This window comes from Lissotriton vulgaris, chromosome 1_1, assembly GCF_964263255.1.
Source record: "Lissotriton vulgaris chromosome 1_1, aLisVul1.2, whole genome shotgun sequence".
Lineage (NCBI taxonomy): Eukaryota > Metazoa > Chordata > Amphibia > Caudata > Salamandridae > Lissotriton > Lissotriton vulgaris.
The window spans coordinates 2125556597-2125583908 of record NC_141685.1 but is presented as its reverse complement, the minus strand read 5'-3'; the positions used below and the strand labels follow the sequence as shown (position 1 = coordinate 2125583908).

Sequence of the window (27312 nt, the reverse complement as noted above, 5' to 3'; positions counted from 1 at the left end):
AATCATGAACTACCCCGTAACCGTATTGGCTATCGGTGTATATGGTGACTCGAATTTGTTTGCTTGCCAGGCAGGCACGCGTTAATGCAACAATTTCAGCTACCTGAGCGGAGTGTACTCCTTCCAGGCATCCGGCTTCCACAACTCCCATTATTGTACATACAGCGTAAGCTGCTCTCAACTGCCCAACTTCGTCTCTTACACATGAGCCATCGACAAAGAAAACTTCGTCTGGGTCAGTCAGTGGCTCATCAACGATGTCGGGTCTCGGTTTGGTGCATAGTTCAGTCACATCAAGGCAGTCATGGTCTGTACATTCATCCTCATCCTCGATATCTCTTGGAAGTGGCATCAAGGTAGCAGGGTTCAAAACAGAGCATCTCTTGAGGGTCAAGTTCTCTGCAGCAAGAATGACTTGCTCATAGCGCGTGAGCCTGCTATTGGTCAGATGCTGTGTTTTGGTCCTGGTCATCAACAGTTCAACAGAATGGGGCACGTATACCTCTAACGGGTGCCCCATGACAATGTTCTCACATCTTTCAATACTGACACCTGTTGCGGCAACGGATTTGAGACATCCGGGCAACGCTGCAGCTACTGGATCTAAAGTAGCTGAGAAGTAGGCAACTGGTCTACGGGCATTCCCATGGATTTGGACTAACACAGCCAAAGCACAACCCTCTCTCTCACAACAGTAGAGCAAAAATGTTTTATTGTAATCCGGCATTCCCAGAGCAGGAGCACGACACAGGTCCTCTCTCAGCTGCAGGAACGCCATCAAACAGTCCTTGTCCCATGGTACCGGATCACTCACCTCCTTGTGCGTCAGTTTTTGTAGTGGTTTTGCTTTCAGTGAAAAGTTGGCTATCCACTGTCGGCAATACCCCACCATCCCTAGGAACATTCTGACCTCTCTCTGTGTTTTAGGCGCATTCATTTTCATGATCGCCTCGATTCTGTCTGGTGACACTTTTCGTTTGCCTTTCTCAATTCTGTGTCCCAAGTACTGCACTTCTGTCAGGCAATACTGCAATTTCCCTGGGGACACCTTATGCCCATTTACAGCTAGGTGATTTAGCAAAGCAATGGAGTCCTCCCTGCAAGCTTCCTCTGTTTCTGATGCCACAAGCAGGTCGTCTATGTACTGGACCAGAACTGACTTCTGGGGCAGCACTAGACTTTCAAGATTTTTCTTCAACAGCTGGTTAAAGATCGATGGGCTTTCTGTATACCCCTGGGGGATACGACACCATGTTAATACGCGATCTTCCAGCTTAAATGCGAAAAGAAAATGGCTCTCCTCGTCCAAAGGGATCGAGAAGAAAGCCTGGCACAGGTCTATCACCGTAAACCACTCAGCTTGGAACGGTATCTGAAACAGTATCACTGATGGATTCGGTACCACTGGACAACATGAAACGACTATGTTATTAATCTTTCGAAGGTCCTGCACTATTCTGAACTTCCCATTCGGTTTCTGCAAACCCATAATCGGGGAGTTACATGGACTACCCACGATTTCTTTCAATATTCCCTGCTTGATCATGGACTCGATCACGGGCTTTATACCGGCAATCGTTTCTGGAGTCAATTTATACTGGGGTGTTCTTGGAAACTCAGCATGCGGTTTTACTACTATCTTAACTGGTTCTACTCCCTTAACTAGCCCGATTTCCTCCCCAGTGAAATCCCACACTTCCGGGGCCACGGTCTCCCTTAGGTCCCATAGAAGCTCATCCACTGTCAAGGTGGGATATAGTTCCACACATATTCTCGAGTTTGCGACCTTGAAATCTGCGTCATCGTCGTTGGTCAATACCTCCACTCCCTGAGGTGTGCAGTATATTGTACAATTTAATTTACACAAAAGGTCCCTTCCTAGCAGACACACAGGACTAGAATCGCAAACCACAAACTGATGCTCATCACTGTATTTCCCTATTTTCACCTGTACTGGTTCTGTCAATTGGCTGGTTATTCTCCTGTTTGCGACCCCCACCACTTGTATTGTCTCTCCAGACATGGGCAGGCCTGGAACTGCGGCTGATCTGATCGTGGATCCAGTGGCTCCTGTGTCCACTAGGAATGTCGTGGGGCACCCTGCCACTTCGGCCTCAACATAGGGTCCCCTCTGATCCACCTCCAAGGCTGCCCCGAGGGTGCAGTCCTCCCTTTCCACTCTCTGTCCAGTTAGTGGGTCTATGTAATAGCATTCCTCTCCACCTACAAACAGAGGCATCTGTCTATATGTCTTACCCATAGTCCCCACTCTGGGTGGCTGAGGGAACTGGGCTCGTGGAGGAGGGGTCCCCCCTTTGAGCACCTTTCCCTGGTATGGCGTTACTCCTCTCGCAGGCGTACTCTGGACCTCTTCCTCCTCTACCTCCTGTTCTCCAATTTCTACGTTGTAGGGACACTCGTGTTTCCAATGCCCCACCTCGTTACACTGGTGGCACCTAGTCGTTTTCTTCAAGGCAGCTATGTCTATTCTGGGTTTAAAGGTGGAGTTCTCTTCATTGCCCTTGTTCTGGCTATACTGTTTCTTACCCCCAGTTCCTGTTCCTTGTTGCTGTTGCTGTGGCCCCCCTTTAGCTGACTGCATCTGTACCACCATCAATTTTTCCTTTAGCTTCTTTGCTTTAGAATCTATCTCATCACAACAGTACCTAGCATATCTCAGGATTTCATCTAAAGGTTTGTTTTGCCAACAAATCAAGTGTTGCTGAATCATTAGACTAATGTCTGGTCTTAGACCCAAAACAAATTTAGACACAAACTGCCCTATGTCTTTAGGATCCATTACGTCCAACCCGCTGTACTGCTTGAAGGCTTTCAACAATCTCTCATAATATTCATGAACTGTCTCTTTGGGCTCCTGTCTGGTTCGATCTATTTTGACCCAATCTATGTCCTGCATTGGCACCTTATCTTTCAGCCAAGTCATCACTCTCTCATATTTGGCCATTACTGTCTCGGACGGTCCATTAGTCCGTGTATCTCTCTCTGGTTCCGATGTGGGCCACTCGGCACTAACTTTGCATGCTGTCCATAAGTCTCCTGGTACCACTATATCGAACAGAGTGTTCAGGTCTATCCATAGGACTTTAGAGATTTTTACAAACCTCTATACTTGCTTATACCACTCGACCGGGTTCTCCCTCAATTTAGGGAAGGAGTTGGTAAAAGCAGCTAAATCTCCCCTACTCCATGGCACATGCACATAGTTCCCATTTGCAACTTCACGCAAAGGGTATGCCTCTATTCCCTGCAATCCTCCAGGTGTCGTACCAAGCATGCTTCTCCTGACGGTTCCTTTCTTGGACCACCTCTCTTCCCATTTGTCCAATGCCCTCCACGTCCTTATTCCTGCGATCAGCTCCCTTATGTGTGTTTTTAAGCCTATTGTTCTTCTCTCATCTAAATCTCGATCCGTATAATGTAGCCTATGGTTACCCTGTAATGCTTTGGTCCTCGACAGGTCTACCGTGTATTTTTCTGCTAATTCGACTAACTTCTCATGTGCTGCCCTTGCTTTTCGTGTGACATCTTTTGACATGAACAGTATCTCATCCTGTTCATACATGTCCATTCTTTCTAAGGGCAAGGTACCGTCCACCATATCATCTAGATCAGACTTTAAGGTAGCAACATCGAGTCTTTTGGCTTTTATCTCTGCTCTCAGTATATCCTTATTAGGTGGCCCATTGGTTTCTCTTCCGTCCCAGCTCCGGGCTCTACGCTTAGGGTCAGGGGAGTTAAGGGGAGTCCTTCCTTGTTCCCATCTCTCTAGGTCCCATGCTCGCCCATCTGGCCTCGGGGGATGATGGAACACGAGCCTGTTTCCCTCATTCCCACTTTGTCCATGCTCTCTGGACTCTCTTATTTCGCGACAGGATTCTTTGCTGTCCTCTACCCTATCGCTATTCTCCCTCTGCCTGGTGTCACTCAGTATCTTGTAAGACCCTTCTCGACTCCCTATTTCCCCCAGGCCCCGTTCTCGTCCGCGCTCCCAATGGTTATGGCAAAGTCTCTCGCGACTCCCATTCTGTCCGTCCTGTCCAGACGCATGGTGAGTGCACTTAAAGCTGTTTCTATACTCCTGTGTTCTCCTATCCTCTCCGCTGTGAATTCGGCGAGACACCCCCTCACACTCAGGGCTTCTGGTAGGGCAAGGGTCTCTGCTACTATCTTGTCCCTTCTCGCCCCACTCTGGGTGACTTTCATCCGCTCCGCAATGAGTCCGGGTTCTGCTATCTTGGCTTTCCCTTTCTGCTTCTGCAGCTATGATGCTCTTGTGAGCCTCTACTGCCTCATCCCATTTTTTCATGTACTCGTTTAGCTCCTGCAAGGATTTGCGTCCTGACCCCCTTAGATCTGTCGGCCATCTAGGTCCCTCCGGATCTCCTGTTGGACTCACTGTTGTGTGTACTGGGGTGCTCCAATCCCTCGGCCTGGGCATCTGACTTGAGGAGGTGATAGTATTGTTCCTCCTTACCATCTCTGCTCTCTCCCTGTCCTTTCTTACCTGTTCCTCCCCTCTGGCTCTCTCTGGGTCATAAATCAATACAATAGGGCCTATAGTAACAGGTACTTGCAGGGCATCTGGCAGTGCGTAGGAAGTGGCACACTCTGTTTCTGGGGCCCTCTGTACCACAAACCTTCCGACTACCTGCTGCACCGGATTAGGTTGGGACAGTTCTTTCTTCGCAGGGGGATCCCAATCAGTTATGGAAAGCGGTCCATTTTCCCCTACGCTAGCCCCCCTTTCCCGGCTTTGTTCCTCGTTACCTGTCTCTTTGTTGTATGGGGGTGGCCTATCTGTTAGTAACCTATTTATCAGGCTGTCCTCTGTCTCGCTCTCCTCATCTTCCTCACATGGATTTTTGTTTGGGGTCACTTCTAACACTGGGTACAATTTGTTTACTTCAATGTTATGTACTCTCCATCTTTTAGCATCCGCATCCCACTTAGCATCTTGCACTGCTCTTACCGATCGTTTCACCCTTTCTTGGCGTCTGTTCAGGTTTCTCTCGTGCGCCGCCCTAATCCAGGCATTGAGAGCTTCGAACTGGGTCGGTCTAGGCATAGGTCTCATTGAGGTCATAACTGCTTTTAATCGGTGTAGGACCTCTAATCTGAACGTCCCGTACTTAGGAAACGTCAGTTCCTCATTTCCTTCTGTAATCTTACTCCACTCCGAGATCCACATTATTGTATGTAGCCCCACATTCACCGCCATGTAATAAGCCGGCGTACCCTCCGGCGGGGCTTCTTCCCCTTCATAAGATTTCCGCCTTTCTCTCTTAAATGCCGCTCTTAACCATTTAAAACATTTCATGATTAAACATACAATTTTCAACCTCGCTATTCTGTTTACTTCCTGATGACAATCCACCAATCCTAGCGTGGCTTTTCTGGCTGGCCTATCACAGCGCGGTCTTGCTCCGGCCGGCCAATCCCAGCGCGGCACTTTCTGACGTCACTAGTCTCCGCTTCGCAGCAGCACCCCTCCTTTCTCAGCTCGTCTCCCGGTCATGCATGCGTCCCATTCATACACTGAAAAATGACTACTTCCGACCAAGCCGTCACTTCTCTTGACTGTACGTCCACAGTCTATCTGTAATTGTCACCACAATTGACGAAACGTCTTCCGTCTCTCCGATAGGTTGCTTACACACAGTAACTTCCGACCAGCGTCCGTTACTCACGCACTCACTCTTACGTTCCCCCTATCTCGGTCCTGCGGGCGATCAATGGTACCTCATGACCCCCTTACTCTGGTTGACAATTACTCTGGATGTCCGATACACCCGAACCACTTAAGCTCTCTTTGAACTTAAGATTTGCACCGGTTGCGCGCGCTCACAACCTGTCTCACAGTCACTCTACAGGCATTCAACTCCGCTAGACATTACAACATAGATACAATACAGAAACACCGCAATCTAACACGCATGACCCTTTATACTCACTCTCGACCGATACTGCTGCTTTTCTGGTCTCACGTCATCCGGATCTTCTTCGGCGGGCGGTTCTTCCGATCATCGATCTCTAGGGGCCTTGGGGTAAGCTAACCTGGCCTAGGTCACCGTCCTCAAGAAAGCAACCATCCTCTATAGCTACCAACTGCTGGGGCTCGAGATTCGATCAATATCTTATCACTCTTGATCTAAACCCGATTCTTGGTCGACTGAATCTTTATTGCCTGTCATTGAGGAAAGAAGGTGCATCTAATACCAGGTTAGTTCAATCAATAACGGCTTGACTCGGAAAAACCACAGACTACTTCTAGCTTTCAAAGGTTTATTATAAAATCAATATAAGTTGCAAGTACAGGCATCTCAAAATGAGGTTCACGAGATATACGGGCCCAACTACATACATGTGCTCTCTGAAAACCCTCAGACGAGCCACGAAAACTACAAGTACCAATTCTAAAAATAATAGGGCTACCAGCATGGACACGTATTGAGATCTCTCTGACATTTACAGCAGGAGGGAAAATACAGGTTAGGTGGTCCCTACCCTGATCTGGGTGGTATCCCTACTTAACAAGCTCTCATCCTACCAAAAGGTGTCAGTTGTGAATGACTTCCTAAGAAGATCACCCACTCTTAATCTCTAAGTGGAACCCTATATTCGCCAGTCATGACCCCTCTCTGCCTACCCATCCGCTCTCTGAAGGGTCCTCAGGCATCTGCTCTACCTCCACCCAGGGGTGCTGTCCCTAATACAAAACAATAACATTCTGAGACGCCCCTCAGGAGACGCCCCTTCACGTGATGTTTTCTTCTGGCTTTTTCCATGATCTTCCCCGTTGAGCCTCGTGCGTTAGAGTTGACCTTGCTTCTCAGACTCGTCTCCGGCCCGCTGATACACCCCAACATTCTCGAACCCTCCTACATGTCTGCGTCTAACTCCTAAACAGTTCTCTATTCATCTCATTATTAATTTGGACCCCCTCACATTTGCAGACAGACATCTGTAGCTGGATCCCCATTCTCATAGACTTCTAACAGAAGTTTGCAACAATTTCTAGACACAAGTCGGCCTGTGCTTTTACGTGCAAATTAAACATTTAGGCCTACAACCCTTCTCGCAGCAGTTAACTAATATAACATGTTAGCATCATTTCTGAATTAATAAAAAGAACTCACATCTATGGAATATAAATCTAACGAATAAACAACATTAATTATAACATTTGTGCCGTCCATGTAAATGAAAGGTATACCATTCTAACTCTTTCAGGCATGGCCATGTGGCCTGTTCCCTTCTGTGCTTTGCAGCACGACCTTTTCCCATTAGCAGCTACATTTATCATGGACCTTGATTAATCACGTCTAATAAGGTTATACATTTCATACTCGTTTCTACATTAGCTCCACTTCTATATGTATATTCTCTACGTTGGCTACACAGTTTAGATATAGGTGAATATAATATTCGCACTCATGGCATTTCTCCTCATGACTTGTGCGTACTACATGTAATTCGGATATACTCATACATTTCACTCAGTTTACGCTCTCTCACTGGTACTCCCTGCTTTAGCAAATAAGTATTTTCAAAACTGAAATTAAAGGACACTAACTATAGTGGGCTCTGAGTATGCTACTGTAGAGGGGAACAGAAACTTTTTCCAGGGCAATTCTAGGCACTTTGCATCTTTTGACAAAAGACTTGGGGGTGATTTGAACATGTGTTAGACTCTCCGCTTGATTGGTCAGACACTGTAGATCTGAAACTGTGAGGACAAGATACTTCAAGATATAACGCTAGACCACTCTCTCATAGATTCGTGAAGGCAAATATTTCCGGAAAATATGGAGTACAAGTCCATGTTTGGAGTTTGAGGGTGCATGTTTAATAATATCAAGAACATAATATTGTATACTAATTTTTCAGAATTAACGCATAGGCTTCTAATGAAAAAAATGTGTTTAAATTAAAAAATGGCACCAGGTAACCATATTTACCCGAACTGTCCCACAAATGGCTGCTACAGCATTGCCTGAAAAGCTGCCATGACCAGAATTGCTTAAGTATGCATTAAATGTTTCATTCTTGACCTTTTCATGAACACGATATTTCATAATAAATAATAGTTGCATACATCTTCTTGTTTAACTCTTCAAGTGGAGAAGTGTGGCTCAGGGGTTAGAGGCGGCAGACCCGGAAGCTGAGATCGGCCCTGGACCAGGGTTCAATTCCCCGCTTGGGCTAAAAAAAATTCCACGGACTCGATAATTCTCGCTCCGGTGCCTTCTCGACTCACGGGTTCACACTCTGCGACTCTGGGCAATAGCTTGCTTAATCTCCACAACGGCCCCTCGCGGCGGGATGCCTGGCTTTCACCTTGTGGATACCCTGCTGGGGTTATCTCACAGGGGAATACCAGGACGGGTTCCCTAAGCAAGCGCCGGGAAACCCACTGCGGGTAGCTGTGCGCTGTATAAGCTCAAATACAAATACATTTACATGTTTCTACTTACACAAAGACCAATGTTAAACACATGATTAGAAACTGTCGTTTAAAGAAGTAATGAAGAAAAACATTCATATAAAAAGGCTACATTCAAACTGAACTTGACCTCTTATAGCATGCTTGTTTTATTTTAAAGGATGTTGTTGAGTAAATATTTTTCATTTCATTATATAGATGTGCCAGCTTTTATATAGATCATTGTTGTAATTGAAAAAAAGTGCCATACTAGAGGGTTAAAGGTGTAGCTGAACAGTTGGGAAAGTAGACTTCAATGGAAAGAAGATTCCTAAAAGACTTAAAAATGATATAACAGAGTAGCAGACTTGGAGGTTATTGTCTATGGACTATTGTATTCCTGTAAAAGGATGAGGAGTAAACATGCTCCCATGAGAGCATCGAAAGCTGATCGGATGAGAGAAGAAGATGCAACATGAACGCTGCAACATCGTCGTTCAACTGTATATAATAGTGTTTATTCCTAGAGTAGATCACCACTTTTCGAGACACACTTTTTTTGCCATTTTCCAGACCACTTGCAATATTCTTCATTGCTTTGAGACTCGATTGAAGTTCTGGAATATCTTTTTATGACAATCTCTGCTTTGATTTTTATTGTTTTTTTGTTTTATTACATTAACTATATGCTGAATCTTTATTCTCTCCCTCTCTCTCACCCACGTATACACACAAACACGTATACACGCAAACACGTATACACGCACACATGTATACATGCACACATGTATACATGCACACATGTTTACATGCACACACGTGCACACATTTGCGAGCAGGCGCACACACACACGTGCACCCACATACACATACTCACATGCACATACATACGCACACACACATACATACATGCACAAACTGCTACTGATGCATCACTTAGCAGATTGCAGGTAGTTCAGAACACGGCGGCACAGCTGGTCCTTAATGCCCACCCCCGGGCCCCCTCCTTGTAAAGCTACACGGGCTACCTATCCGCCAACTGCTTAAATTTAAAAGCTGCTGCACTATCCACAAGGCACTGCTTAACCTGGGCAAATTCTTGCCATATGTACCATCAAGATCCCTTCGCTCGAGTGCCAAACACCTTTTGGTGGTACCGCGAGTAAGAAAGGCAAGATTAGGAGGAATTGCTCTCTCCCGTCTATGCCCCAGCTACTGTAACGATCTCCCCTTGGTTTTGAGACCGTGTCAAGAGCATTGTCAATTCAGGAAGCTACTTAAGACCTCCCTGTTCAGCGCTTGCTGATCCTGCTGGATCTACTGCACACCTCACAGTCCGCTTCAAGCGCAGAGATACCCCTTCGGGTCGATTTTAGCGCTATATAAACATAAATAAATACATACGCACACAAACATACACATACATACGCACACACACATAAACATACACACATAAACATACATACATGCACACACACACTCATACACACACACACTCATACACACACGCATACACACCTGCATACACACACACACACACACACACATCCGGCTGACAGCTTTTTCTCCTGATTTCTAAAATAGGAATTCTATGCTTAATGGTATGAGCTTAATGCATATTTGTTATTCTTTATTGATTGACTAATATTGATTAGTGATTCCTGTTCAGATTTAATTATTGAGATTAATATGAATAAAACATATGACTTTGATATGTCCCATATATCACGGACTAGATCATCCTCCCCACTATCACATAACCAGAACTTCACACTAGCTGCCAAGCATGCCCTGTCTAGCTTGTTTGACGTCCAATGCCACCTTTGTAGGATTTTATATTAAGAAAATTGAAGCCAAGTCTCCCTCAATAGCTTGCTATGATCAACCATTAATTCTTCAACAGTTAATTGAGTTTCAAGACTTCATTCCGACCATTGTTTAAGAGTGAATGAGGTCATAGAAGGGATGTCAGATACAGGTGAATATAGCCCTGACACTGTACGTGCAAAATATTTCCAGCTATGTATGTAATACACAATGGTGATTTGTGCATTGAGAGTTAGAAGTATAAATGGTTTTTGAAGTTTCAAAGCTTGTGCCACGCAATTTAGAAGACTTTGTGATTGCACACAGACAACCCAACAATGCAATATACTAAAGTGAAATTGTGAGTTGTTGTTGCAAAGTCATCCTGTGTGTCCTGCGCACCCTCATCTTCTGTTGACTAATTTGAACTGTCCCTGGGCTCTGTCTAGCCAGGTCCAGGGTGACTGCTATGTTGATAACACAGTGAAAACACACACATACATGAGGGTACACTTATAATTGGCATGATACCCTATAAGCCCCTAATGGAGTAATATGGCAGGGGGTTTAAAACTACCTACAAGTTCCTCGTATATAGTAGGGCATGGCATTTTAGAAGCCAGTAACCCTTTCTGCACTTACACATGTGCGCCGCTGAGTGCATGAGATCCTTTTAAAAGCAGCCCTGACCTGCAGCACTGCTTTTAAAAGCGTATTGTGCCCAAATTCGACTTTGGTGGTAGGGACACTTGAAAAGTGATAATCTACAATATTATGGCATATTAAGTACCCCCACCTCAGGGTTTCCACAAGGTGTCCCAAGGTGGTCATGTAATTATAAGGAGGGCTCTTATCAAAGATGTTTTATATGCCCTAGGGATAGAGAAATTGCACATTTCACTTTTTCCCATTGTAGTAAAGTGCCTTCCAAAATCTTCTTTGGTGCTAGTCAGTAGCATAGCAAGGTCAGGTGCGGAAAATTTCTGGTCAACCCCGGTTTGACAAAATGGCAAAATTATGTGTTTTAAACACATATTTTTGCCATTTAGTCACCCCCCACAGTGATGACACCTGGGGCGGCCTGCACCCACCGCACCCCCCTACCTACGCCCCTGGTGCAAGGACCACTATGGAGTAAGAATCTACACCAGATTTACTTATTCAGAAACCCTAAAGTCTCCTCTAGGTGTCCCAGGGCTGGGGGTCAAATAACTATAACTTGTAAAATTATGTTTTTATATGCCCTGGGGATTGAGAAATTGCCCAGTTAATTTCCCCATTGTATAACATTACAATTGTTTATGAATGCATACCTATTACTAGGAATTAAATAAAATACTATTCAAGGACTTAGAAAAATGATATTGATACATCCAACAATATGCCATTGTTGAATTTACCCTAAAGTATACGGAAAAGAAGTTATAAGACTTTCTTGTCTGCAAGCCAAAATTCAGCCTTCCTGCCCTCTGATTGGTTAGAAATTACAGGATTAGCTAGGCTGCTTCGAAGAAAGGATTAATGGCTCAACCGGGGAGAGGCTATCTGGGGGGGAGAGCTATGTTACATAGAAATGCCAGAGCAGGGGAGGGGTCGTAAAGCATGAACCTTTAAACTGAGATAGGACAGGCAGAAAATGCCAGGTCCATCTACCCACCCACACCTCTGACCTTGTCAGATGGCATTCTTAAGGCAGGAATTTGCAAATGGTAGGAGGAGGAGAGTTATGGAAATTATCCATACTGGAGGTTGGTTTAACTAGTTCTTTCTCCTCTGCTTAGATTTCTGCCATACTGAATTTTAGAAGAATGATGCTTTCTGGGAGAAGATTATGCCACACTCTGGAGTAAGTGGTATGCCCCGGGGTGTTGCCCTGGACCTCATTGGGCAGGAGTGCTCTCCTGCTTGACCACAGAGAACACTGAATAAATATGTGAGAGGTGCAGAGCCTCTCAGATCTGCTGCTTACAACTAAGAGAGGAAGAAGGCTTGCCAAGCTGGAAACTTGATTTGCACTGTCAGGCCCTGCGTTCTGACTGACTGCAATTGCTGCATTATCTGTAACTACAGCCTTTTGGAAGTACCTTGCTTCTTAATGGAATAAAGAGTGGACTCCCTGCAAGCTACACGTTGACATAGCTCACTTAGACCCTCACCACCAAGAATCGCCTGCCAGGAGTGCGTCCAGTTGATTTGTAAGGGTTTTGTCCAGGTGCATGGTGAGAATTGTGGTCCCAAGCTTTCAAGGACCATCTTGGAGATCCCAGACCCTTGGATTGTGTTTTGGATACTTTAGACTCTCAAGAGGAACTTCAGGAAGAAGTTCCAGAAGTTTGTAGCAACCTTAGCTCCATAAGGGGACCGACTGAACCGCAAGAGCCAAGCCAGCCACATCCAACCGTGGGCCGGCTTGACCTTCTAGTTCGTTCCGCTGAAAAGCTCCAGAGGTCCGACATACAGAGTTTGACCAGGAGCTCCCTGAAAAGCAAGCCGGCGAACCCTCACTGAATCCGGACTGGTGAAGAGCATCAAGGGACCCTGGCAAAAAAGCTCTAAAAGTTTCTAAGTCCACAGGTAAAATTTTGATGTTGCCTACCACAAGGAGTACCCGACCAGGGCTCCAACACGGTCAACCTAAAACTTTGACCTTGTCCTGGTCAAGTGCAATCAGATGTCCCAAGGTGACACTATAGGTTTCTAAGTGGTATGGAGTGCTAAATCTTTTTTTTAAATGATATCTGCGGTTTCCTACATTGGAGTTTGGTCATTTTTTGATGTCATTTTAAAGATACAAATATTTACTATTTTTATAAATTGGTGTGGGATTTTTTTATTGTGTTTTGTGTCCTAAATCTTTACCGTATTGTTGTCTTTAAATACTTTACATACCTGTCTCCTAAATTAAGCCTGCCTGCTCGCAGATAAACTTCCCAGTGTTGAGCATGGGAATAATTAACTGAGACCTGTGTCCTTACTGCCAGTGGTAGATGTATATTTACCCCTACTAATAACCCACTTTCCAACATTTATGGATGGCTTTCTGACTCAGTCACTACTTTGTGTTTCTTAGAGTATTGCAATCAATAGGGTGTATGCAAAAAAGAGAGCAGGTCGCATTACAATGGTCTGCATCCGTTCATACATCTGGCCCATATTCCCTTTGCACCTGTCTTTGTCAGAATAGAAACTTTTTGTGGGCAAAACACTGCTCACCAATTGATTACTTTAATCCTTGAGCAGGTATCTCAAGGGAAGACTATTGGACCTTTTAAGTGTATGTGTTCTACATTGGTTTTTAAATTGAACTAATCCATGCCATCAACATTTGGAGTGCCACAAAGCACAACAACGTAAAAGAAGATTTCAACAGACTCACTTTAAGCCTGCTGCAAAAATTGGTTGTCATTCCTTAGCTGCCAAATTCTTGGTTGTGGATTGTTTATGACACCTTTTTGCAACAATTTACTTCATGGCTAAAATAATGGAGTCAGAACATTCTAGAAAATACCTACATATATCCTCAGTGGTAAACACAAGGAGATGATAGACGGAGCGCTGAAACTTTTCAGACACTCACCCCAAGTCACAGATCTGGGTTGAATCCATCATCGTTCTTTGGCTCAATTTGCCAAATCAGTGCAGACCCAGTTATATGCAAATCAGTCTTGACCCTGTTCCTCATAGGAACAGTCCAGCCCGAACTATCAAGCCAAGTCTTCCCTGGACCGGAAACAAGCATCTTAGGACCAATTTTGGGGTAACACCCCATCTCAGCCAAGCTAGCTTGAATCCAGTGGCAAAGTGAGCAAGGGTCCCACATCTGGGCATACCCTGACAACTTAGGGTGATCAAAGCAAACACAAGGAGATGATGGACTGAGCCAATATTGTCTTCTTGCTGGTTTACTGCCCAATGTTTATTACAGTTACATGAACTGTCCGTCTGGTGGAAGCACTGGTGGAGATTCAGAAAAAGGTCAGTATCCATCAAATAAACTGCCTCGCTTTTTATGCTCTGAAGAGCAATACACCCACAATGTGACCCGTGAGAATCTTTGGGGTGCTTTTTCGTTCATCTTGGTATGTAGTTAACCATGGCCTGTTGTGGAGAGACCTTGGTAGGTTGCGTATACCTGCCCATGCGCTTTCTCCACAATTTCATATTTGGCTAGTTGCTTGCCCATTTCAGTAGCATGCACATAAATCTGTTGAAAAGTACGAATTTAAACATAAGCCCTTGAATGCTGTGCAGTTGCCTGTAATCCATTTCAATGCAATGCTGACCAAGATAAGAAAATAAGTTCATTCATTTAAAAAAAAAAGAAAAAATAAGAGCATTTATGTCATTTTTTGGTGCAAAGCTTTTTAAAAATGATGATGACCAAAGCCATTTTGATATGTTTATTAAAAGAAATGGCCATTTTTGTTTCAGCTCATTTATTTTAGTATTCAACATCAGATGGTTTAGTTCATCATAACACTCAGGCAATTCAGAAATACCCGCCGGCTTTTGAAGATGCAATTTAAATGACATATGAGTTTATCAGATTCCACTTGGAAAAATGCATGAAATTACTTGAAGAAAAAAAAGACAGTCGCAACCTGTGCTTGCCATTTCTCCTGTTCAGCTACATAAACAGAACTGCGGCATTTGTTATGCTTTTCTTTATTGCCAATGGTTTGGATTTTGCGCATAAACAATGCATTTGTTTTGTTCTGTTTGAAGGTCGCAATCCGATGTTCCCGAAGCTCAGTGATGTATGAACAATGGAGTGTTCGTGGAAAACTGTCCTGCTATTAGTGTGTGCCTCCCTAGGGATCCAGTACACGGCCATCAGATCCTTGAGAACTCCATTGAACTCCCCCTGCCCAGACATGGGAGCGGAGGCCCATTGTCCACAGAAAGAACTTAAAGGTGAGCGGTCTAGTCGTGCCGAGGCTCTGTGCTCAGTATAGACTGCTGTGCTCTTGTTCTTTGATCTCTAGAGCAAATCGCAACTGTTTGGACCAATAATTATACTAAGGTCATAAAATACGTTCAGTATAGACTGCTGCAAAGTTAAAGGGCTGAATTATACATGTGCAGCAGTTTTGCCATTAAACATCATCTTTTAGTAGATTCAAACTAAATATATTGTGCAGTTAAAAAAATAAACATTGCAATACAAAACTTGAAATGTAACAAACTAATAAAATATACTAAGCAATTGTTTTGCATAATACATTCGAATAGTCTTTTCAATCGTTTCTCTGTATTATCAACAAACTCCACAGCTCTGTCCACCGAATGAACACCATCCCCTCTTATAATATAGAACAGCCCAAAAACTGCAAATGTCCAATGCGCTGAAAATTGTTTGCAACCTAAACATTCTCATCTTTAAAAGACCAGGGTGGATACAAAATACACCAGACAATCACTCAAGTCTATAACCAGTAATTCTTCAGGACGTTCACCCCTTACACACCCATTCATGGCAATGATCCTTAAACAGAGGATTGGAGTGCGTATAAAATGAATACTCAACAGTTATTGCTGAATCCCTTTATGAATGGGAGGCGGGGGATCATTAAAGTCTTTGGTGTTAAATTCTTAAATAAAATCGAAATAATTCACATCTGTACACTTTCTCAACCTGTCGATACTCCAAAAAGGAGAAAAAAAACGTATCTTGGGCATCAAACCAGATTTGGTAACTTCCAGTGCCCATTTATTGATGACTCAAATTTATGCAGCAAGTTAAAATATGAACATTCCTTATATGTTTAGCGATGACTCAGCCTGCCAGACCGGTCACGCTCCTCAGCAAGGGAGTGACTGACCTTCCACCAGTCCAAATGGAACCATAACCCCTGCCACTACTCAAGACCGCTACTGCTCGTCCCTTTTTCTGGTGGATCCACCTTCTCTGCCTCACCGGTTGAATCAGGTCCTGGCCAGGGACCGGTCAGACAGGGCCCCTGAGCCCAACAACCTTCCCCAGGCCCTCTTCAAGCAGGACATTCCCTTTTGGGCAGGCACGCTCTCTTCACTCTTTGACTACTGTTTAAGATGCTCAGAAATTTCGGAGTCATGGCTTGGGGCTATTATTCAACCTATCTACAAAGGAGGTTTCAAACTCGATCCCAGCAATTATAGATTGATTGGTCTCTGGACAACAAAGCAAAACGTTATGCCAGTCTATTGTGGAAGGATCTGCAGCAATGGGTGGAGTCGAGGGGGCTCATTTCGAAGAACCAAACAGGATTTATTGAAAAATTTGGCATATTGTCTAATTTGTTAGCCATATTTATCCTATCTGATTAAGCACCCACCTCATGCACCCTGCTGCATTGCTGTTTTGTAGATTTCATGGTGGTGGATGACTGTGTCCCAAGGGGGACCTGCTGGTTAAAACTAATGAAATTGGGTATTCCATCTAAACTCCTGAAGGCCATCATTCTGTTGCATACTAACACCTGGATCTGCATCGGAGACGGATCCTGCATTTTGAGAAAAATCACTACCACCCTGGGAGTTAAGCAGGGGTGTGTGCCCTCGATGTTATCAACAGTCATTCCCCGAAACATGGGAGGGGAATTCATCAGCAATCTGCTATATGCAGACAACCTTTTCCGGTTTAGTTACACAAGGCTGGGGTTGCAGCGCTTGTTAAACCTGATGCACTCCTTTACTGCCATCAAAAGCTTGGAGGTTAACCTAAAGAAAACTAAAATCATAGCACTTGACAGGAAATCCTTCAAGGGGGGATGCTGGTTTTATAAAGGCAACAAGATAACAAAGGACAAATCTTACAAATACATGGTGGTCCTAATTGATGCAGGGTGCACTTTTGTCTGGCACATGAAGGAAGTTGAATCAAAAGCTTTGGTCCTTCAGACGGCCCTGTCAAAACTATCAAGCACACTGTGGGGGCGGGGGGATTAAGCCTTCTCCCTCTCCTGAACTTCTTGAGGGCAAAAATGATCCCATCTCTGACTTGTGGCAGTGAAACCCTACTGCGAAGAGAAGCTCTTAAACAATTTTGTCACTAAAATATATACATATTTGTCGTTTGCCTGCCGTGATCTTCTGTGCCTCAGATTCAGCTGGAACTTGGCCTCTGATCAGCTGGCTGCTAGAGCTGGAGCTTCCCTAAACTTATGCCACAAAGTTAAGTTTGCCAGGAGAGGACACTTAGAGGCCCCATTGTGGGACGAGATTCACTCTGGTGGCCCAAGACTACCTTACAGCTTGCTCCTTGAGGACTGTCTTGACGCCTTGAATGTGAGCGCTATGAGCTTCCAGCATGAGTCAATTCGCTTTCATGCAATGTATCAAAAATGTGTATGCCTTTGTTTACATCAGGCTGACATGGATGTTTTGTCTAAACGTAAGCATGTATGGGCGCTTAATAATTCCTACCAACTAGTGTCTCCCTCACCCTACTTGTTCTGTACCTATTCAAAACACCAAAGGCAAGGTTTATGGCCCTCAAGCTTGGGGAATGCCCCTCCTAAAAGGCCTTGCCAAATGGTGCTGTCCCTTGGAACCAACAGCTTGCATGGGCTGTGGATGTATGAGGAATCCTTCAAACATATTTTCTGCAGCTGCCCAGTTCTCCTTAAGGATCGTAAACAGGGCCGGACTGGCTACTGGGTCTAATTAAAGAATGGAAAACCAAATAGTTTTAAAGTATGCTTTCAAACCCTTTGTTTTGCTTTCTTTACTTAGAAGCAAATGCAGGTCCCCATCACCAATAAATAGCCCCCACAGCAGTAAAATTGGGCACCAGCTTGGCAGCCGACCAAAACACCCACTAGCCAGTCCGGCCCTGATCGTAAGGCTCTTCTGAAGTGGGAATGGAACGAACTGGGTATTCACTCATGCTGGTAGGCTATCAATGCTTCTCTTAATCCCGACAACAACATCCTAAATATCCAGTTGGCCACGTTTTGCAACTACCCGCCAAGAAACTTTTCTGACCAGTGGTTCTATCGATTGGCTTTGGTTCTTCCACTCTTATGGATGCCTCCCAGGGACCTCGATCATGAAAGCTCCTTTATCTCTTTCTCTACTATCGGATGGTTAAAGTCAGCACTGTGCATGCTCTTGAGCGAAGCACAGTTTAATTACCTTTGTGTGTATTATGAAACCTTAGCCGTTGAATGCTGTGTGAATATGTCTTTCATCCGATTACTTCTGTGTCCAGCAAAGGAACTTTGTTGTATTATCCTCATCATCCTAGTTCTCTGTACTAAGCTTTTGGTACTTTAATGCTGTCTCAGTGCTCTGTGTTAAATGCAGCTGGCCATAATTTCACTATTGATGTGGTCTCTGTTCCCCCTTGCTCATATCCGTTTTTTACAATGCACTGTTTCCTTTTTAGGTCTCACCTACGCAGGTCGTATGCGCTCCATAGGCAAAAAGACCTTTAGCAATCGCTTCGGCTTTTCAGCCAAAAACGTGCACGTGTTCCATTGCCTTCAATGGCAACGCGTGCACGTGTGGCGATTCACTTGCGAGAGCGAGCAGCTCTCACATGTGATCAAATGTGATCAATTATAGCTGCACCAGCCGCTCGCTCCCGCAAGTGAATCGTGCAAGCCCCCACATCTGTCCCCTCCTCCTGCTGTAGTGCTTGCTTTTAATGAAAATGCGACTTCTGGGTCTAGGAAAAAACTGCAGGTTTCTGAAAGCTAAGGAGGATACCCAGCAGCCGACAAAGGAAACTAACTAGAGGGCAGATTTTACAGTTGTTCCGTGGTGTGTGGGCGAACCGTTCTTTCAAAATAGGATACGTTTGTAATCGCTAGCTGTGAATAAATGGGCACAGAGTAGTGCACGCATCGCTAAATCGAAACCTTCTTTTCCAGGACGCTTTAGTGTGAAAACTGTTATTCACCACATGCTTCTCAGCAAACACAATATTTGCAAGCGAAAGAGTAAACTACTTCTACTTGTATTCTTAGGATGCATTTCTATAAATGTTCAATAAATATATACCGAGTGGTTCAACGGAAACATGTTTTATCCTACTGCAATGGTTCTATGTTTTTTTTTTTTACAGGGTCATTCTCAATAGAGCGCTTCTTCTAAAAATACTTCCCAACGTGCTTAAAGTAACACATTGCTGGGCATTTAAAGAGACCAACAGTATCAACTTGAGCGTGTATACTATATGTAGGTAAGCACGCTGCTTTCGCTGCGCATGTGCACCTATCCGTTAGGACTCCCCACAGGCTTTGAATCTTCTCAGTCGCTACTGACGGACAAGGTATTTTCTTACACTTCAAGTGCTTTAAACATCAGGTTCACGTTCACCAGGAAGTGAGTTCTCAGGTTGAAGTTTTTGCTTTGCTTGCATGTTTTCTTAATAGGGAGATGAGACTTCTATTGTAAGTTCTTGTTTGTTTTCTAATGCCTTATCTTCACTGAACACTAGCTCCAGCTTTCCCACATTTCCTCGAGGTGATGCTAAGTGCAATAGAGGGCCCTAGGGCAGGACCAGGTGATGCTCACCAGTGCCTCACACTACAGGTCTGTTCAATGACGTTTAACCTTTTACTAAGTGATAATCATAAGTGTTGAGAGCTCAGAATATACGTTACTACGCTTGGCGCGACATGGCACCTTACAACCCAAAAAGTATGACCAACTTGCAAACGTCAGTAAATGTACCTCACATTATCCTAGTACATGAGCGTATTACTTGCAGGTACACATGATGAGTTTAATTCTGAACGTTATGGCTGACAGTTGCATTACAATAGGTATCATGTTGTTGCAAATGTTTACATATATAATACCAAAAGGTCAGCTAAAACTTGAACCTACATAAATAAATAAATGCTCATGCACATATTTTAATCAACATAAGCTCAAAAACGAGCACGCATATTCTTTTTTTTGGAAACTTAGTAGTATAAGCATTAAAAAACAAACATAATCATTAAAACGCTTTTATTATGCTGCTTTGCGTTATGTTTTAAAGAAGTTTGTCATGCATCATTTCCACAAGAGGAAAGTGTACCCACAACGGTTCCATTTAACATGTACCTGCTAATATTCAACCTTTTCTTGGAGCTGCAGAGTGAGAAATTGTAAAGCTCTTGTTTTACCTCAATCATTATGCTGATCTTACTCTTCAGCTTTACTTAAAAAGCTAAGGCACAGAAAGATAACTCTCTTTTGAATTTCCAAAGTAAAACTAAATCTTATTCCACACAAATTAGAATTTGTTCCCTTGTCCCCAAACAGTTACCAGGACAAATGCATAAACAGACCGATGAACTGAAGGCCATCACTTGTTTTCTCATTAGATAATTCACTCAGTCTTGACTTACATAGAAAGAAAAACCCCATGAGTGCCATATAACAATATGAAATCTTTCAAAACAGTTGTCCCAGCTGTGGTGGTATCCCACTTTGAATGTGTAAGCACCTTACTCACCCACCTGTTCGATACGTCTAGACCTCTGCAGAGCAGACCTACACTTTACTGCCCAGGTGTCACTATACGATTTAACATAATTGTTTCTGTCCTTGTCTTGTTCAAATATCTACTTTTGGAATTCCATTGCAATTTTAAAGCTGCCTGCCTCATTTACCAAGGCACACTTCCTCCTTCGTAAGACTCTCAGAAACTCTTCAAAGTCATTCACGCTTGCCTCCAAAGTCCTCTTTTAAATACAAGCATTGGCATAGCCAATAGATATCGCCTTTGGGACCTTATGTGTTTAGCCATGCAACAGTTTATGTTGCACTAAGGATATAATTCTGACGGTTCTAATATTTCTAAGCATTTTTAGATGTGTGTTTTAATCCAATGATAGCTAAGTCCTTAATAAACATCTCCATGCATTATTATTGTCTCTTTCTCTTGTCTAGTTTGTTATCTTTGCAATGCATCCTCTGTAAAGCTCTCCAATACCCTTGGGTCAGGCTAGCGCTATAAAAAACTTTAAAATAAAGTAAATAAAATAAATTGCATAGTACATATTGATAAAAAAAATGGCCACTATTTCAGGGGAAACAGATAACTTTTTAAATAAAGTTACATCTAAATCTAAAGCGAAGGGGTACCAATACAGATACCTGTCTTAACTCAGTGTATGTAAAGACCTTCTTTGTGATGTATTAGCCATCTCCCTCTTATACCACCATGCAACTATCAGTGTGGTAGGACTGTATAGTTCTTAAGAAAGGGTGAATGAGTACTTTACTTTGCAAATTTTGATTAGAATCCAATAGACCAAGATAACGTGAGGCATTGCTACCTTTTATGACAGTCTGAGTAATCATCAACAATGCCCTCTCATTGTTCATGGTGTCACACCCCGCCCTGAAAAATATGTATTTGACTGAGAGTGTGCCCTTAGCGCACGCCCACCTTTGCAGCTCTTATAACTGCATTAGGGCATACATTTTACCTCTACATCTAGCAATGGTATCACCCAAAACATTTCGTTCCTTATTATAGCGTGGATAAATTATTGAACCTCTCCAAGAGTCTAGAATGCCAGAAAAATCGAGAACAGACAAAATCAGGGCAACAATAAAGATTCTCAAACTTCAGCATTGTCCATCAAATGGGCAATTGGGACCCGGGGACCATGACAGTCTACTAGGCCATATAGAGTCTATAATTTATCACTTTTGAAATGTATACAATTAGTAATTGCTCCAATTGGTAAGGCCTTACGAAAATTCAACTTCAATGGGATAAACGCTGTTTAGAAGTTATGCTATTCATGTTAGTAGATTGTTTCAAACAATTTAAACCAATTGTAATTAACCAGAATTGTATAGTGTCCTTCAGTTTAACAGCCTCATGTAAAGTTACAAAGTATCAGCAAAAACTAAACTGTCCTTTGGCTCCATTATTCCAGAAGCCACCATGATCTTGACAACCTTGTTAGCTCATGATTGTTTGTTCTTTTGATGACCCCCAATTCATTTGTGAACCATTTCCTCTCATAATTCTGCATTGTTCCATGATTCTCAGTTTAATTGCGTGGTAAAACCATTAGATAAGATAGCATTTCTGACCAATTAGCATGCCTTTTCATGCTGGTCTTTCCTACTGTGTCCAAAAGGCTAGTTAATGACCTTACGGTCTGCATATTTGTTCATTGAATTAATGTTTCCCTTGCAACACCTTTCCTTCACTTTTTAAGTCACAGATGCCCTCCAAACTCCCTAAAGATATGCCCCGTTGCACTATGGTAATATCAACATGCCACTTTAATACAGAAAACGAAATGATTTGTTTCCAATAATTTGTAGCCAATGGATTTCTTGGTCAGATTTTCTTTTGAAGGAGGCTTTGATAAAAGATCAGGCACCACTCATACTGCAAACTATCATATCTTCTCTTTCTCTGTGTCCCTGGTTTTATATCGTTTATATTGAGGAATGCTTTGGGGGATTGATTTGATGGTATGCTGTGGATTCAGGATTTCCCCTTGCATCTTGTAAGGCAGCACAACGATTTAATAAAAAGGAATGAAAACTCCTGTTCATATATGCTGGAAACATCAATATCTATAGCAGTATGAAACTTGTTATGTACAATCAGGAAACATTTCTCAATGCTGAGACAATTCCGGTGTAAGATGTGCAAAAAGGTTGTTTTGAGGGCTTGGATATCAGGATACTCGCAGATTCCTGATCAATACCTTGGGAAAATGTGCTGGACAAAAAATTATTTACTTTTGTGGTCAGGTGTCGGTACTGCTTCTAGTCACAAAACATGTAGCAGATAGACTAGTCCCACCAACTCCACAAATGAGAGAAGGATTCTTCACTTCCTAATTATCAGTCAGAGAGTAGAAATGTTTGGTCAGCAAACTTTTTGTCTGGAAAGAATAGTTCCTTTCCCCCGCAGGTTTACGGCTTGTGGCTATAAGAGAGTCTGGCCATTTGATTGGTCCCACTCTTAAGCCCATATAGTTAGCCAATCCTTGTTCTCTCTGATCTTGAGCAATCTGCGTGTGAGAAAAGGTAAGCTTGATTTCGTCAATATAAATATATCTTCCACAATTTAATGATCTGAACTTAATTACTTCAAAGACCTTTGCAATTTGCATTCCTCTTGAACCACAACCCAATTCACTACAAGTGGTGCACAGGTGAGATGTGGGTCGAAGAAGACATATATGTTCTCCATTGGCCTGCATCAGAATCAAATAGTTGGAAGTCTTGTCAGACCCAAGTAGGATTGGAGCTTAGCTGCTGATTTTGAAGAAATAATGTTTAGTAAGCCACCTGGTGGGAATCAAAAGGGTAACGCTTAAACGCTGCATACAGCCCAATTTCCTACATGGCAGATTGCATAAATAAATGGACCTCCCACCACTCGAGGCCTGAGTCTGCGAACTATCCATGGTGTGTGTAACCTCTCAATGTGAACAGAGATGGAGGGCCATCTAAGCCCTGTCCTAGAGGAAATCTTACAGAGGGTTCCAAGAGTTGCTTTCTGAACCTTTGGCATTTCTAGGCATTTACAAACAGTATTGTGCAGTCAGTAAGTGCCTTGTCAGTTGGTTTGATTTTCCCAGGGATCCTCCTGAGTGTAATTATGGGTGACTTTGCCCAGACTGTCTCGAATATCAAGTGGCTCTCAATAGGTAGCAAATGAAAGGAAGTCATGACAGGTGGTGTGTGATCACGTCAGTGTTAATCTGTTTCTTGTTATATGGCTATGAGGACTGTGAGTTTGCTCATTGGGAGGCCTGCTAATATTGAGCTTCTGTGGTCCGCTCTGGGTTGGATTAGTTCCAGTATTATTGCTTGCACATCATTCCTGGATGGTTTCGTTCTCACCTTCTCTATGTGGAGATCAAGGTGCGTGTTCTAATAGCCTTATAGCCTGCTGTAGGTGGGCTAAACCAGCTATTAAAAGCCCACTCCCTTGTTAAAGACCCTCAACTTCTGCTAGTCTTTAACGCTGAAGTGGGCCTTAAATGACCGGTATAGCCTGGTGCGGTGGGCTATAAGGCTATGATAAAGTGGTTAGCGATTACGTATTGATGCTCCACAGTGTATTGGCTGATCATCAGTTTTCAGAGAGGTTCCATGTAAACATAAAGGTCACAGGCCAGGGTGCAGATCCTTGTATTGCTCTCAAAGGCATTGGCACAGGTGGGGCTTGACATCATCTGCATTTATAAGTTGATTGTGGTGATGCAGGAATAGCACCTGCCAAGGACTCTACCACCAATGCCCATGTGATTCAGTAGGAATCTGAGAGGAATTTCAAGGACTGCTATTTGTAATGCTGCCTACAGTTGAGTATATATGCTTCACCTGTGTGCATTATAGAGAGTGGGTTATTGATGGCCAACAGTCTGCTTGTTTCCATGCTATATCCTGGTCTTGTGAACACCTGGCACGTGGCTCTCCATCACAGAGATTAGACCAATTCATCATCATGTTTGAATGTCTTGGTTATAAGTGAGATAGTTGTAAAGGGCAGGGGTTTTGAAATCCAATTAGAGAATAGATGGATATTTTATTAGCAAGGTTACACATTCTTTCATGATGCTGCTGGGGCGTCCCCATGAGAAAGGAATGCTAAAATTGCATTTAAAAAGAAAATATCAAAACTGTTGAGTATTTCTTTGAGCAGCAATCCAGTAAAAGCTAAACAAGTGAATGGTATTGCATGCCAGGACTTTCAGAGGTGTGGCATCTTTTTGCTCAAAGACCTACATTTCTCAGCAAAGAAGGAAGTTATTGTTGCCACCAATATTTTCATATTTAGCTGTTTTATTGTTGATTGCTTTCTTACCCAGTGCTGCCCTATAGCACTTCAGAGCATCTGTATATACATATAGTTGGTGTAGTGGCAGAGATTAGTAAGATGTTATCACAATTCCTAACTACAAGATCAATTTAACCTTTGTTTTTTCAGTACATTTCTATTTCTTTAATATACAGGAAGATGTCCATCACCATGCGTGGCTTGGGGTTGGGCGCCCAACCTCCCACAAGGCACAGGTTGGGCGCTGAGCCTGGACTGCAGCCAGGTCCTGCGCCCAACACCTTGCAGGCATCCTACCCCATGAAATGCATAGCCTTTGACAGTTCGGGGCAGGGTGTTGGATGCTCAGAGCTGATTATGTGATGTAACAATATACAGGGTGTCATTTTAAGTAAGACAGATCTTCTGACTTTGTCAAAGGGTCAGGACACCAACATTTAATAATTGGGCCTACTAGCTTTATGAAGAGATCAGAAGATCAGCATATATAGAGCAGATCTATAGTCTTTTTCAAAAAGTCACCAATAATTATAATGTAATGTTAATTTTATAAATTCACTCATTGTAGTGCTTAACAGAAGTGAAAAGTAAAAACAATATTTTCAATAATAAAGACTTACTGAAAATAATCAACAGGATTTTGAGGTTTATTTAACATTTTAAAGCCACAAAATACAACATTAGAACCTACCACAAAGGGGACCAGCACTCCAGCTGAACAGCATACAGCTTCAGCTCTGAGTGTTTAAATAAATATGGTAAACTGTCCTGGGGCCGTAGATTCAATGACCCAGGAAACCTACTGTGTTTTTTATAAGGTTGAGGGGGTGGGGGTGCTGCTGCACTTCCTGCAGCCCCTCACTACATTAACATAAATGGTTGTTGGTGCCACTGTCTCTTCCAGGGGCACCACCAGTATGAAGAAATATAATTTAAAAAAAACCCTAGGACATTGTGGGGCGCTCGTTGCAGGAGCAGCAAATGGTGAATTAAAATCTCCTGCTCTTTTTTTTTATATATATATATATATATATATATATATATATATATATATATATATATATATATATATATATATATATATATACCAAGTTTGTCCACAAACAAGAGCGCACGCAGGCTGCAGCAAATCCCCTCAGACCTTCACCCACAGCGGGATGTCGCCGACGCGTTTCGGATAGATTCCTTCTTCACAGGCTGGTAACCACAGAACACAGCGTTTCATGCCACACCACTTTATTCAATTACAAGCCTCCTGATAGGCCGGTAAGCCGCTCCAATCAGCAACGTCCCAGGTCTTGTGGGACATGTAGTGCAGTGATTCTACCCAGTTGGGTGCAGTGCTCTGTGGGTCCCCAATCAAGCCCACAGATGGGCCCCGGAGTGGGAAAGGTCTATATTCACGGTGCTGCTGCCCCATATGCAGAGTTCGACTGGATGTCAAGTTCAAAGGCCCGCTGCCCTTAGAGGCGGTGGTGCGCTCTCCTCGGCTGGACTGCCGTGTAAATACAAAAGCTCCAAGTTTGTCCACAAACAAGAGCGCACGCAGGCTGCAGCAAATCCCCTCAGACCTTCACCCACAGCGGGATGTCACCGACGCGTTTCGGATAGATTCCTTCTTCACAGGCTGGTAACCACAGAACACAGCGTTTCATGCCACACCACTTTATTCAATACAAGCCTCCTGATAGGCCGGTAAGCCGCTCCAATCAGCAACGTCCCAGGTCTTGTGGGACATGTAGTGCAGTGATTCTACCCAGTTGGGTGCAGTGCTCTGTGGGTCCCCAATCAAGCCCACAGATGGGCCCCGGAGTGGGAAAGGTCTATATTCACGGTGCTGCTGCCCCATATGCAGAGTTCGACTGGATGTCAAGTTCAAAGGCACGCTGCCCTTAGAGGCGGTGGTGCGCTCTCCTCGGCTGGACTGCCGTGTAAATACAAAAGCTCCAAGTTTGTCCACAAACAAGAGCGCACGCAGGCTGCAGCAAATCCCCTCAGACCTTCACCCACAGCGGGATGTCGCCAACGCGTTTCGGATAGATTCCTTCTTCACAGGCTGGTAACCACAGAACACAGCGTTTCATGCCACACCACTTTATTCAATTACAAGCCTCCTGATAGGCCGGTAAGCCGCTCCAATCAGCAACGTCCCAGGTCTTGTGGGACATGTAGTGCAGTGATTCTACCCAGTTGGGTGCAGTGCTCTGTGGGTCCCCAATCAAGCCCACAGATGGGCCCCGGAGTGGGAAAGGTCTATATTCACGGTGCTGCTGCCCCATATGCAGAGTTCGACTGGATGTCAAGTTCAAAGGCCCGC

At 43.6% G+C, this 27312-nt stretch overlaps 1 protein-coding gene across 1 annotated transcript in view; it reads left to right on the top strand.

Moving 5' to 3' along the window:
- The window catches only part of LOC147751703 (carbohydrate sulfotransferase 1-like), a 202168-nt gene that overhangs the window by 91930 nt on the left and 82926 nt on the right, over positions 1 to 27312 (top strand). The window contains exon 3 of the mRNA XM_086939246.1: positions 14975 to 15163. Within this exon, the coding sequence (XP_086795372.1) occupies positions 15016 to 15163 (148 nt within the window). The 5' untranslated portion in view covers positions 14975 to 15015. The remainder of the gene's footprint in view (positions 1 to 14974; positions 15164 to 27312) is intronic.